The 14148-nt window shown below is 49.6% G+C and overlaps 1 protein-coding gene across 1 annotated transcript in view; it reads left to right on the top strand.

Annotated features, from left to right (window-relative positions):
* Positions 1-5644: 5644 nt before the first annotated feature.
* Positions 5645-14148, top strand: part of NECAB2 (N-terminal EF-hand calcium binding protein 2) — a 142458-nt gene continuing 133954 nt past the window's right edge. Inside the window, exon 1 of the mRNA XM_029049794.2 lies at positions 5645-5903. Coding sequence (XP_028905627.1) covers positions 5697-5903 — 207 coding nt within the window. The 5' untranslated portion in view covers positions 5645-5696. The remainder of the gene's footprint in view (positions 5904-14148) is intronic.

Here is a 14148-nt window from a genome sequence, read left to right on the forward strand (position 1 = left end):
GTGGTTAGGAGAACATGAGACTATGTAAACTCTTCAAGGGCAGGGACCAGGCATTTTCTTTCTGTTATACATCCCCAAGCACCTAGAACAGTACAGTCCTCTGCATACTGTAGACATTCAATAATTACTGATAGCCCTGAATAAAATCAGAGTGAGCCCAGGGCCCTAATCTCTCCCTTATTCCTCCCCTATTTGTATAAAGGGTATTTACGTGCTTACCATGTGCCAGGTACTGTACTAAGAGCTGGGGTAGATTTGAAGTGCTCAATTAAGACACAGTCCCTGTCCCAAGTGGGGCTCACCCTCATCTCAAATAAACATCTTCTCTCCTTACCAGGAGACATAGGAAGTGCTTCCATACGTAACAGATATTGACTCAGGTTCACTTATGAAGCACTGAACCCTATTTTAGGAAACTTTCAATGTCTGGTTTGCTTCACAGTGAAAACAAACCTCCCTCCTGCCCCTTTTCACACTCCTCTATTTTCCTGGGTATTCCACTCTTTATCCTCCTTTTCCTCCCTTGATTCAAAATCCACCTCAAGGCCCCATTTCCTTCAGGAAGCCCACACTGATTATATGTGTTTGGAATGATATAATGGGGCCTCCCATCAAAAGGATGGCTAAGGCTCAGTGCACGAAGGAATTGATTACAGTTTTAGGGGTTTGCACAGGGTCACTTTCACTCTCATCGTGCCAGTCACGTTCTCACTAGGGGCACAGGGTGCAGTGAGAAGGAAAGCAGGCAGGAGTGCAGCTAAGTGGTCGCGAAGGCTTTTTACACACAGGACTCATTTATGGCCCAAAATGATCACAGATCTTTCCAATGGACCAATAGCAAGACTTAGAATGTTATTCTACCCACCCCATGAATTACTATATTCTGCTCGCTCTCCACCTTCGTCACACCATCCACTTCCACCAGGAGTAATGGAGTTTATTGAGCCTCTGCTGGGTCCAATACCGTATACTAAGTGATTGGAAAAGTACAACCAAAGCAATTCCACTAAACCTCGGGGTCAAATGAACAAAATATTATTGCAGATATAGTGGCTGTGGATCAGGATCAGGTTGCCAAACTGGGGATAGCACCTCCAGGGACTAGAACCCATCTGATGCTTGCATCCCATTGCCCTTCTGATATTCGTTCATTCAATAGTATTTATTGAGCGCTTACTATGTGCAGAGCACTGTACTAAGCGCTTGGAATGTACAAATCGGTAACAGATAGAAACAGTCCCTGACCTTTGATATCCCACCCTCTAGGTTGGTCTGCTGTAACCAAGGAATAAAGGAAACCCTAACTTGGTTTTCCCATTTTCAAATGTAAGCAGGAAATATTTGGCGACATAAATGAAAAGTAACAACTGTATAACTAGACTGTATAGAGGGCATGGAGGAGCCCTACCCTCTATACAGTCTAGTTATACAATTCTGTGTTTAGAGACCACCGCCTGTTACATAACCTTGCTTTTGCCAGCAGATGGAGCATTTAGCTCACTAGAGCTTTTCTTCCACATGCTTATTTTCAGTCAGGCAGGGGCTTGGAGATACAGCAATGTCAATCAGTTATCTTCTAGGTTTCTAAGGAAATGAGGCCTCAGAAGAGAAGGGGCCAAGCTGAAACACAGGGAAATAAAGGAAAGGGCCAGGGACCAGTTTTAGACTGCACCTGGGCAAGGTTGCTTTCATGCCGACTGGCTGTGTTGTACAATAAGAAGAGGAAAAAAATAATAGTGGTATTTGGTAAGCACTTACTCTGTTCCAAACAAGTAGTAAGCACTGGGTTGGAAACAAGATAATCAGGTCAGGCATAGTCTCTGTCCCAAATAGGGCTCCCTGTTCTTTTCCTCAATGGACTCCCTGCCCTAGATGCCTAACACCCTGGCAGTCTTGTGGTTCCTTACCCAAAAAAACTCATGGCAGAATCCCCTTTCTCGAGAGAGGATGATATCTCAGGGGCTAGCGTGAGCCTATCTCCAACCCACTGAGGAGGCCTGGCTGGTAAAGGAGCCCTCGGTATGGAAAGAGCAGGGTGGATGGGGAGGCTCCGAAGGGAGATAACTCCTCCCAGGGTTTGCCTCAAAGCAGCAAGTTCAATTTCTGGTATGACCCAGTTACAGGATATCCCAAGCACCAGTGATTCATCCTTTACCAAGAGCCCCACTGGCTGCAACAAGTGAGATGGGATACAGAACACTGCAAAATGCATGGCAGAAAATCACATACCAAACCCATTTAGTCAGTCAATCATATTGTGTTCAGAGCACTGTGCTAAGTGCTGGGGAGAGAACATTAGAGCAGACCTTCCCTGCCCACAACAAGCTTACCGTCTATAGGGGGAGGCAGACATTAACATTAAAAAAAATTACAGATATGCACATAAGTGCTGTGGGGAGGGGAGGGAAGGAGAGAATAAAGGGAGCAAGTCAGGGCGATGCAGAAGGGAGTTAAGGAAAAGGCCAAAGTGAATGGCAATGTAGTTCTGGTGCTGCTTCATAGGCCAACAGGGAGTTGCCAGAGTGGCCACCTCAGTAGTTGCTGCAATCTTCACTGTCCCATGTTAACCAACGTTTCCAAAATTCCTGCTGAAACTATCCACCCATATGAAATATTCCAGGTGGTCTTCTATAAGAAACCTTCCACAGATGTTATAGTCCCAGTAGGCATTTGCATCATCATAATAATAGTGGTATTTTGTTAAGCATTTACTATGTGCCAAGTGCTGGGGTAGATACAAGATAATCAGATTGGATCCAGGCCCTGTCCCACCTGGGGCTAATATTCTAAGAGAGAGGGAGAAAAGGCAATTAATCCCCATTTTACAGATGAGGAAGCCCAAGGCAAATGGTGGGATCAGAACCCAAGCCCCCTTACTCCCAGGCTCATATACCTCCGACTAGATCATGCTGCTTCTCTAATTCTGGCTGTTTCAACATCCCCACCAAGAGGGGATGTGGATTGTACACAGGGGTAGAAGAGGACCAAGTCCCAGTACATCTTTTTACTGTTCAGAATGCCCTCCTCCCTGGTGTTGGGTGTGTGCCACTTGTCTGAAAGAACTGTATATATATACTATGACAAGTTATATGTATTGTACATAGCTGTCCTTCATATTCAAGTATGATCCTATCAGTGAAAGAACTTATCTATGCATGTAGAGGTGATTGGAAAGACTTATATGCAATGAATGCTTTGTGCACAAAAAAATAGACACCCTGCTGATGTACCTACCATTTGCAGTCTTTGTCAGATCTGCTTCTGGATCTTCAATCTTTCCAAAATATAATAATAATAATTGTGGAATTTAAGTGTTTAGTATGTGCCCGGCACCGAACTAAGCTCTGGGGCAGATACAAGTAAATTGGGTTAGACACAGTCCCTGTCCCATGTGAGGCTCAAAGTACCAATCCCCATTTTACAGATGAGGTAACTGAGGCACAGGGAAGTGAAGTGACTTGCCCAAGGTCACAGAGCAAACTAGTGGCGGAGCTGGTATTAGAAACCAAGACCTTTTGACTCCCAGGCCCGTGCTCTATCCACTACACCATGCTGCTTCTCATGCTGCTTCTCAGAAGTAGCATGGCCTAGTGGCAAAAGCACAGACTTTGGAGTCAGAAGTCACGGGTTCTGATCCAGCCTCTGCCACTTGTCTGCTGTGACCTTGGGCAAGTCACTTAACTTCTCTGTGTCACCTCATCTGTAAAATGGGGATTGAGACTGTGAGCCCATATGAGACAGGGACTGTGTCCAACCTGACTGCCTTGTATCTACCCCAGTGCTTAGAACAGTGCTTGGCAGATAGTAAGTTCTTACCAAATACCATAATTATTATTATGCTGTTCTCTCTGCTATATGTTTTTGGTCATCTCTAATGGTCTATCATGCCTTGCCTCTTTTGGCTCTAACCTTCTCAAGAGCAGGAATGATGTCTTCTATGTGTTGTGTGACCACTGTGACACTGGTGCAAAATTTAGCACACAGTAGGGGCTCAGTGTACCTGAGTCGATGGAAGTTCTGGGGAGATGGATCTGGGAAGGTCCTTGAAGGCAGAAAAAGCCAGGACCAGTAGAAACTTGGACTAAGCAAAGGAAGGAGTGAAAACACTGAGCAATGCCTCAGATAGGGAGGGCGACAGCGATGCTTCCTTGAGGCCTGGGGAGGGAAAGGGAGAAGAGCAATCCAGGCAGTGAAAAGGCTTCTGACCAATCTGTGACAGCAAGGCCAGAGAAATATGGGACTGCCAAGAACTGAAGCTAGAACTCAAGGGGACAACTGAGAGAATCCCAACTCTGGGTCCATCATTGGAGAGGTGAGGATAGGAAGAGGGACCCCTTCACCACCATGGAAAAGTTGGGAGGTTTTCCTGTCATTTAACCAAGAAAGCTCTGGGAAAGCTGAGTGGAGCAGGTGTTGGAGAAAGGGGGAAATGAGCTATGGAGGAGAGGCTGCTGAATGGCTCTCAAAAGGAGACAGGAGGAGAGCAGCCACTGGCCCTGCCCTCTTCTTTTGGATCCCCATTCCCCTTATCATCATCAATATTTATCAAACCTCTCCTGAGGTCAGGGCACTAGAATAGATACTTGGGGAATGGTCCTGGCTCTCAAGAAGTTTAAAATCTGATGAGAAAGTCAAGCAGGGTAAAACAGTGAAATTACAATCATCAAGAGTACATCTGTTTAGATAAAATTGATAGGTAGATAAGAAGATATGTAAGTGTTGAGGTGCCAGGGGGCTGATATGATTATGATGGGAAAATTATTCAGGGAGGACCTTGTGGAGGAGATGACTTTTTAGAAGGGTTGTGAAGGGAGGGGAGGTTTGATGAGATTGAGGGAAGAGAGGATCCCGGGGGATGGTAAAGGACTGGGTGAAGGGAGTAGGGTCCCAGATTGTGGACTACATTTCTTCAGAGCATAGCTAGTTTTCAAGGTTTCTGTCCTCTCCCTGGAGTTGGGGTGAAATTGGGCTGTCGGGAAGTGGAGGGGAAGCATAGGGACCTGGCCCTAACCAAAAGGATCGGCTTCAGGTCCAAAGTGAGGGAGAGGAGCCAGGAGTCCAGCTCCCTCTGCCCCCCAAAATCTAGGACTCTTGCATAAGGCTCTCCAGAGAAGCAGAGGAAAGGGTGGAGATCTCTGAGGAAGGGCGCCACAGTGGGGAGAAGAGAACAGGAGGGAGACCAAGTTCCAAGAGAGGCAGAAACGTGGCAGGCGTGTGTGGGACAGTGAGAGGTAGTCAGGACTATGAGCCCCACGTGGGACGGGGACTGTGTCCAATCTGTTTATTTTGCGTCTACCCCAGTGTTCAGTACAGGTGCTTGGCCCATAGTAAGCACTTAACGGACGCACCTAAGAGGGACTGGGAGGGAGATAGAAAGTTGGGCTTGGGAGGCAGAGGGGTTGGGCCAAGGGGTTTGAGGTGGGAGAAGTCCTAAAGTCAAGGGAGGGGATTGCGGGGGGTCTCAGGCTCGAGTGGGGTTCAGGACTGCGAGTGGGAGAGGGGAGCCTCCAGATGAGGGGAAGGCGTGGCTGCTGGTGGGGATCGTGCTCCCAAACCCCGCGCAAGAGATGCAGGCGCGGGGCGGGCGAGCGGGGGCGGGGTTTGCGGCGGCGACGACGCCTCCCGGAGCCGGCGAGGAGAGGTGATGCGGCGTGGGGGGAGGAGGTCCCGGCTTCAGCATGAGGGCGGCGTGAGCGATGTGCGAGCAGGCAGCGCGCCTCTGCAGGGACGGCGTGCACAGGCTGCTTCGCAAGCCGCCGCCGCAGGGCCGGGCGCTGGGAGGGCTGCTGCGCTGGGTGGGCGCCAGGATGAGCGACCCCAGGGAGCCGCTGCCCGAGGGGCCGAGGGCCGGACACGGCTTGTGCCCGGCGCCGCCCCGGAGGGGCACCTCGGTCATCCTGGACGTGAGTATCGCCCGGCCCCGGCCGCTCGGCTCCTTGCCCCCCGCCCCGCCGTCCGGAGGGCTTGATCCCGGGACCTCCTCCCCTTCCCGGGATTTCCCCGCCACCGACGAGCCTCACCTCAGTTTTTCCATCTCCCAGGCCCGCCCCCCTGCTCCGTAGCACTCGTCTGGGAGGAGAGACCGTAGGGGGAGAAGCCGGAGGCAGGGCGGGACGGGCTGGGACGGGACGGGGCCAGAGTGTAGGGAGCCGGTCGGCTACGGACGCAGCTGGGATCAGGGTTGGTTGGGGTCGGGCAGGATAGGGGAGGCCCCTTTCCCGGACCGACTCCGGCCCTGAGCCCTTTGGTGCCTCTTCTAGGTGGCGGGGACAGGGGGAGGGAGGGGGGAGTCGGTGGGCGTTGGAGGGGAAGGGAGGGAGATTAGCCCAGGCAACGAGAGAGAAAAGGGCAGGGAACCCGCGGGGTGCCGTGAGGGGGAGGTTGCCAGAGAACCGATGAGGGGAACTCGCTCCGGGCCGGCTCGTACAGTGCCGCCCCTCCGCAGCCCGATTCTTGCCCGGGCTTGGATGGAGGGAGTGTCGATCAGTGGGGGTCGGGAGGGAGGAGGGCTCCATACTGTGATCCCGCTATGGGCAGGGATTGTCTCCATTTGCTGCTGAATTGTACTTCCCAAGCGCTTAGTACGGTGCTCTGCACAGAGTGAGCGCTCGATAAATACGACTGAATGAATGAATGAAAGCCCCAGCTGCATTTAGCATCCTAAAAAGGCGTCGCTAGGTACCCAAAACGAAGAGGGGGTGGTTCGGGCCCTTTCGATATCCCGGACGCACTCCCACCCGCGAAAATCCCCGAAGCTCCCATCCCGGTCTTGTCGGTGGGGCCCGAGCCCGAAGTTCCCGGGGCGGGGACGGGAGTGAGATTCGGGGTTTGAAAACTGCCGCTCCAAGAAACGGGACCGATCCCGGGAAGGGCCGGTTTAAGGAGCGGAGAATTCCGCGAGAGAAACGCCGACCGGCCCGGGCCACCAGAACACTCCCTTCTCGGAGCTGGGGAGATGAAGTGGTAGAGATTTTTCTGGAGCTACTGAAACCGATTCGGAGCTACTGTCCAGCGTCCGCCCCGATCCCCGCGCTCCACCCGACTGGGTTGATGCGGAGTCACCGGAGGCTCAGCAGGATTCAGGTCTGGGCTGAGGATTCGGAATCGGGAATCGCTCGCTCGATCTTGTTTATCGAGTGCTTATCGGTGCCCGAGGGGCTGTGCTAAACGCTTGGGAGAGTTCACTATTACAGAGTTAGTAGACACGTTTCCTGCCCACAACGAGTTTATAGTCTACCTGAACGTATTTCGCCCCCACCTTTCTCTTTCCCGGATCCCTTCCCAGTCTGGTCAAAGACTGCGCTGGTTCCCAGCTGCTGAGCATATTGCAGACCGGAACTCAATAATAAATATATTTATATTAACGTCTATCTCCCCCTCTAGACTGTGAGCTCGTTGCGGGCAGGGAATATATCTACCAACTCTATTATACTGTACTCAGTACTATACTGTACTGAGAAGCAGCGTGGCTCAGTGGAAAGAGCACGGGCTTTGGAGTCAGAGGTCATGGGTTCGAATCCCAGCTCTGCCACTTCTCAGCTGTGTGACTGTGGGCAAGTCACTTAACTTCTCTGTGCCTCAGTTCCCTCATCTGTAAAATGAGGATGAAGACTGTGAGCCCCACGTGGGACAACCTGATTCCCCTGTGTCCACCCCAGCACTTAGAACAGTGCTCTGCACATAGTAAGCGCTTAACAAATACCAACATTATTATTAGTAGTAGTATTATTACTCTCTCGAGCGCTTAGTACAGAGTTCTGCATACAGTAAGCACTCAATAAATTGATCGATTTATCGGTCGACTGGAGTTTCTGTCCTCCAGAGCTAGAAGCAGCGCTACTGCTGAAGGTTATTTTCCCTGTGCCAGTTGTCATCAGTGGATCCCTAGGGTCGCAGCTACATCCATGGGGCACAGTCTGTTTGAGGGGGTGAGAAATGCTGAAAATTCCAATTCAACAGGATCACCTTGGGTCTGGGTCTCCTATGCACTAACAGACCTGATGGGATCTCCTGGGGTCCCTTGAAGACCCAAGGGTAGACAAGAAGGTGATTGAGTTTTGGCGGCTTAGTTGAAAGTTTCACTGACATCACTTTTAAAAGATACAGTTTTCTCTAAAATCCTGAGAATTGGTGAACCAGTAATATGAGAGCCATGCTGGAGATTCCCAAGTGTCAGCTCATCTTAGCCTTCTTCCTACCTAAGGTCTCCATTCCCTTCCTCCACACCTCCTCTCCTCTCCCAATGTGCATTCAATAAATACGAGTGAATGAATGAATGAATGAATGAATGAATGAATGAATGTGTTGCCCTCAGCAGAGACTTCCCTGGTAGCAACTATTTATTTCCCTCCCCCAGTTCATATATATATATCTATATGTATAATTTTTTTTGGTGGAGGAAACATAGGAAAATTAGTCACCATCCTATCATGCAGTGGAGCTGCAGTCCCTTTGAACCCCCACCTCTCAATCTCTTTTTGTTAGTGTTGGCTAGGGAATCCAGTGGAGGTTTGTGTTTCCCTCAGAATTCAATTCCGTAGCCAGATCGTTTGCCACCTGGCATTTAGTCTGGGGCGAGAGGGCAGGTGGGGTGAGAAATGGGAGGTGGAAGTTGGATGATTCTCCTGCTTTAGTTCAGCCTCATTCACCCTGTCCTGCCCCTTTGCCATCCTCCTTGCCTGGTGCCTGCCTGGTCTTTGAAACTGGACACAATGAATGTCCCCCTCCTTCCTGGCCCTTGGCATTTCCCTCTGGGATAAGTAGTCACTTAAAGCCAAATTAAACCCTTTGGCAATGCCTATCCCTCTGGGGCAGCTGGACCCCAAGGCTGGATGAAGAGACTGTTTGGACGGGGATGGGGGGGGGGTGGCAAGAGGATGAGGGCCTAGGAGCATAGCCTTAGCAGGTAAGAAACAAGAAGGCGAGGTGATCTGAGCCTTCTTTATTTCACTTTGTTCCTTTCCAACTCCAGGAATAAGGAGTGAAGAATCTTCCTCCTTAGCTGTTGGACACTGGACTGAATTAGAACCTTGGGAAGGAGATGGGTTGGAATGGATTTTTTCTGCACCAGAGTTCCATCAAGGAACCATTCTGCTTTGACAGGAATTGGCTTGATGGGTCTGAACTGACCTGATCTGAGCTGCTGGATTACTTAAGGTTCTGAGATTCCCTTCTACTCCTAATGATTTAGCATTGTGTGACCCTTTACCAACTCAGATAACTGTACAATCATTTCCTACTCTTCCTACTTACCTGTCAGCTGCCAGAGAGAAAGGCCAGCTCAGTCCTCCTCTCTTCTCTCTTTTTACCTTTCCTGGGTTTTTTCCTAATAAGTCCCAGCCTCGGGCCCAACTCCTGCCCAGCCCTAGCCTGTCTCAGATTTTGACTGTGGAAGTCTGGGATTTACCAGCCCCTGGGTTTGTTATAGAGACAGTTGGGTGGTACCCTGTGTGGCAAGGGTGTTGTGCAGTGTCAGTCCTCAGCCACAAGACCATTAGCCACTCCGACAGGGGGAAAAGGCCCCAGTAACAGCACCGTAACAGTTTTCCAGTGTCAAGGTCTAGGACTTGCTTCCCCTCCTTCCCGTAAGCAGTTGTTTTTTCCCCTCTGCTCTCCAGCCTCAGCTATGCCTCCTGTCCCTCCCTGGCTTATTCACACTCCTGACTCCTTCCATCGGGTAGCCATATGCCCACGCCTCTTTCTGAGGTCAGCTCTGCTGGCATTGGTTTTGAAATGCCACTGACTAACAACACTGAAAATCTCTCTCAGAAACCTCCTCCACCGACTACGTCTTTCCGCTCCCCTCTTGCCTGGCTTGAATAGGGAAAGATCTTGGTCTCTGGAGGTTGGCTGCAGTCTGGCCCCCAGAGCCCAGGTGACCATGACTAAAGTTTAAAGCCATCCTCTCTCTCTCCTTTTGGACTCTCTGACCCTCCTTTTCCCCACCCCTTTTTATAAAATAATATATGTTAAGTGCTTACTATGTGCCAGGCACTGTACTAAGTGCTGGTGTAGATACAAATTAATCAAGTTGGGCACAGACCATGTCCCTCTTGGGGCTCACAGTCTTAAAACCCCCATTTTACAGATGAGGTAACTGAGGTCCAGAGACGTTAAGCGACTTGCCCAAGGTCACACAGCAGACAAGTGACAGAGCTAGGATTAGAAGGTCCACTGACTCCCAGGCCCGTGCACTTTCTACTAAGCTACGCCACTTCTCCCCTTGACCACCCTCCTTTCTGTGGGTGATGTTCTGTTGCAGCGTGAGAGCGAGGTCATCTTCAGGAGTTTGAGGACAGCTTGCTAAAAATGACCCCCCTCCCGGAGTCCCCAGCTGTGCAACATGAGGCTCAGTCGGGGGTTCCAGGTGGGGTGCATGGCTGTGCTTGGTTGAGTGGTGTCAGTTCACCTATCCATGAACATAAGAACCCCTCACCAACTCTTGGAGCCAAAAGATTTTTCTAAGCATCTCACTGCGACCAGATGGTTGTTGATCAGGGCCGCTTTATTAGGCTGCAGGCAACTCTGGTTGTGTGTTTTAAGAGTTAGACAAGCTGCAGCTCTCTGACATAGTGCAATTTGCCCTGTCTTTGCCTTTGGGTTGTCTTAAGTGGGTGTCACTGCATGGCTGCCAAGTCCAGGATTTCCACAGTAGGGAAAGCACCAGCTATTCTGGCCACCGTCCATGAAAGGCAGCGTGGCCTACTAGGAAGAGCACAGTCCTCCAAGTCTGGAGACCTGGTTTCTAATTCCAGGTCTGCCACTTGCCTGCTGTATGAACTTGGGCAAGTCATACCTGTTCTCCCTTCCCCTGTGAGCCTCATGTGGAATGGAAGCTGTGTCCAACCTGATTATCTTGTATCCCTCCCAGCACTTAGTACAGTGCTTGGCACATACTAAGTGTTTAACAGATACTACAATTATTACTATTATTTTTAAATCCTTTCCTCTCCTTGACAGATTCTCATTTCCTAGACTTCCTAACCAGAGGTTGTGGTAGGCTGAGGCTGGGACCAGGGCTGGGGTGGGGGGGGGGGTCTCTCAGGGGAAAAACCCAGAAAAAGATATCTAAAGGGAAGAAGGAAGGACTGGATTGACACCACATCCCTTAAGCAGCAGAGAGCAAGGACTGAGATTTGCTTCGTCTTTGAGCTCTCATGGTCCATGATCTGCTGGAGACTGAATGTGGATCGCTTTATCTCTGAGTCCACATGAGGAGCCCATCTGGACAGCGCAGCAGCTTTGTTGCATTTTGGAAGCTGCATCTTGCCATGGCCACTCTGTGAAAATGGGACTGGCTGATGAAAATAGCCCATTGACCAAACTCACACAAGAATAGTTGAGCCCTGACACTCTGCATAAGCCCCTCAGATCTCCCATTGCATGAAGGTGGTGTCAGTACCCCGGCGTTCCACTTGGAAAAAAATTTGCACCACTGTGGATGTGAGGGGGTGTGAGTTCATGTGTGTCCTGTCTCCCTGTGTGACTCTTTTCTGGATTCTTTCTTCTCCTTCAAGACTGTCTGCCTCTCTTTGTGATCTCATGCTTCCTGACGCACCACCCTGCATGTTCTTAGTCTTCTCCATCTCCCATTGACTACTTGTGCCCAGGAGTAAAGATGTCTTTTGTGCCTCCCTTATCCTCCCAACCACATTCTCCTGTTCCTTCCTTAGTGCCAAGTACTCTAATATGACCCAGCTTCCTACTCTTCAAAAGCCCATTCTGCTCTAAGTCTCAATCCTGGGCCCCTCAGCCCAAGATCACCAGCCACCTCCCTCTTGCCATATTGTGCTTCAGCCTCATTTATCCCCACCACCTCTGATGGTCTCCACCGTTAGGATCCCATAGAACCTCAGTTCTACACTCTAGACAAACTGCCTTTAACCCTGGTCCAACGACTTGCTATCCCACAAACCTGATAAAATCATATTCCCTACTGTGCTCACTCCAACACAGTAGGTTTCCCTGTACCTCTCTTATTCCTCTGGTATCATCACCTTACCTTCTTTCCATTCTGCACTTCACCTACACCACTCCCCAAATCTACTCTCACTAAGATTGTCTCAGTCCTTTCCTGGCTGAATCCAGTGACCTCATCTCTGTTCTCATTCTCCTGGACATTTCTTTGGTCTCTGAAACTGTTGATTACTCTCTTCTCAATCAATCAATCAATTGTTCTTATTGGGCACTTACTGTGTACAGAGCTCTGTAGTAAGTGCTTGGAAAAGTACAATATAACAGTTGGTAAGCATGTTTCCTGCCCACAAGGAGCTTACAGTCTAGAGAGGGAGAAAGACATTGAAATAAATTACAGATATGTACATAATTGCTGTGGGACTGAGGGTGGGATAAATAAAGGGTACAAATCATTCATTCAATTGTATTTATTAAGCACTTGCAGAGCACTGTACTGAGTGCTTGGGAAAGTACACTACAACAATAAAAAGTGACAATCCCAGCCCACAAAGAGCTCACAGTCTAGATGGGGGCAGGCAGGCATCAATACAAATAAATAAAATTACAGATATATGCATAAGTGCTGTGGGACTGGGGGAGGGGGTGAAGAGAAAAGGGAGCAAGTCAGCATGACTCAGAAGGGAGTGGGAGATGAGGAAAAGTGGGGTTTAGTCTGGGAAGGCCTCTTGGAGGTGATGTGCCTTCCATGAGGCTGTGAAGGTGGGGAGAGTAATTGTCTGTCAGACACAGTCTCTGTCTCTCATGAGGCTCACAGTCCAAGAGAGAGGGAGGACAGGTATTGAAACCCCATTTTATAGATGAGGAAACTGAGGCACAGAGAAGTTGAGTGACTTGTCCAAAGTCAAACAGTATGCAAATGGCGGAGCTGGAATTAGAACCCAGGTCCCCTGAATCCCAAGCCTGTGCTCTTTCCACTAGGCCATGCAATTAGTCTCAGAATATTCATTCATTCGGGAGACACAGAAGGAAAAGGGAATAGGGGAAATGAGGGCCTAGTCAGCAAGGCTTCTTGGAGGAGATGTACTCTTAATAAGGCTTTGAAGGTAGGGAGAGTGGTCATCTGTTAGATACGAAGAGGAAGGAGTTCCAGACCAGAGGCAGGACGTAGGTGGTGAGGTAGACGAGAAGAGGCTTTCTAATCTTGACTTCAGCAATACCGTGCTCTCCTGATCCTCCTCTTACTTCCCTGGCCTGCTTTTGTCTCCTAATAATAATAATATAAGAATGATTATGGTATTTGTTAAGCACTTACTATGTGCCAAGCCCTGTACTAAGCACTGTGGTAGATCAACCAGGTCGGACACAGTCCCTGTCCCACATGGGGCTCATAGTCTGGGGGGCCTTTGCTGCCTCTTACCTGGACAGGAAAAGTAAGCTGTGGAAAAATAGTTTGAATAATAGTTGCAAATCCACCTTTCTGCTTCTCTTCCCAACTCCCAGGCCTGCTCCTTTCCTTTTCCAGACTCCTGCTGCCCACAAGATGTATCATCATAGTATCACTGAGGAGAACAGAAGGGGCTTGGGGACATTTGGGGGCTGCTAAATATAAGTATTTAGAACCCACCTGCAAGGCTGAGCTCCATCTCCCCACTCAGTGTCATTCACAATTGGCTGTGTGGAGAAATCTGTCATCATCTAATATCATATTTTGCACATTTACACCTGTTCATTCCCACCTGAGTGATCTAAACCACAGCAAATCTGACTGGCTGTGTGTGTGTGTGTGTGTGTGTGTGAGTGTCTGTGTGAGTGAGCGAGAGAGAGAGCACGAGCAAGCGAGAGATACTTCATTTTAGACCTAAATTTACCATACCTCCTTCCCACCCACAGACCTACTGAGATTGTGCTCCCAACATTAAAAAGTATTCACTCCAGAGATGCAGGATTACGAAGCACTTGAAAGAGAATACTGTTGATCCCAAATACAAAGCTACACTCACCCTGTGCTTCTCTCCTCTCACAGTAAAGCCCTAGACCTGACCAAGAGTGGGTGATGGGATGAGGTTATTTGCCCCTAACATTTCTCCCCTGCTCCCCTTTGTCCTTCTTGGGGATGGAGAGAGAGAGTGGAGAGGGAATGCCAGAAGGAATGAACCCATAATGGAAATCATTGGGATCCAGTGTAATCTGGTGTTTTAGAGAGAAAGCACCGAGGCGGCCAGACTGCTCCAC

Source organism: Ornithorhynchus anatinus, chromosome X1 (assembly GCF_004115215.2).
Source record: "Ornithorhynchus anatinus isolate Pmale09 chromosome X1, mOrnAna1.pri.v4, whole genome shotgun sequence".
NCBI lineage: Eukaryota > Metazoa > Chordata > Mammalia > Monotremata > Ornithorhynchidae > Ornithorhynchus > Ornithorhynchus anatinus.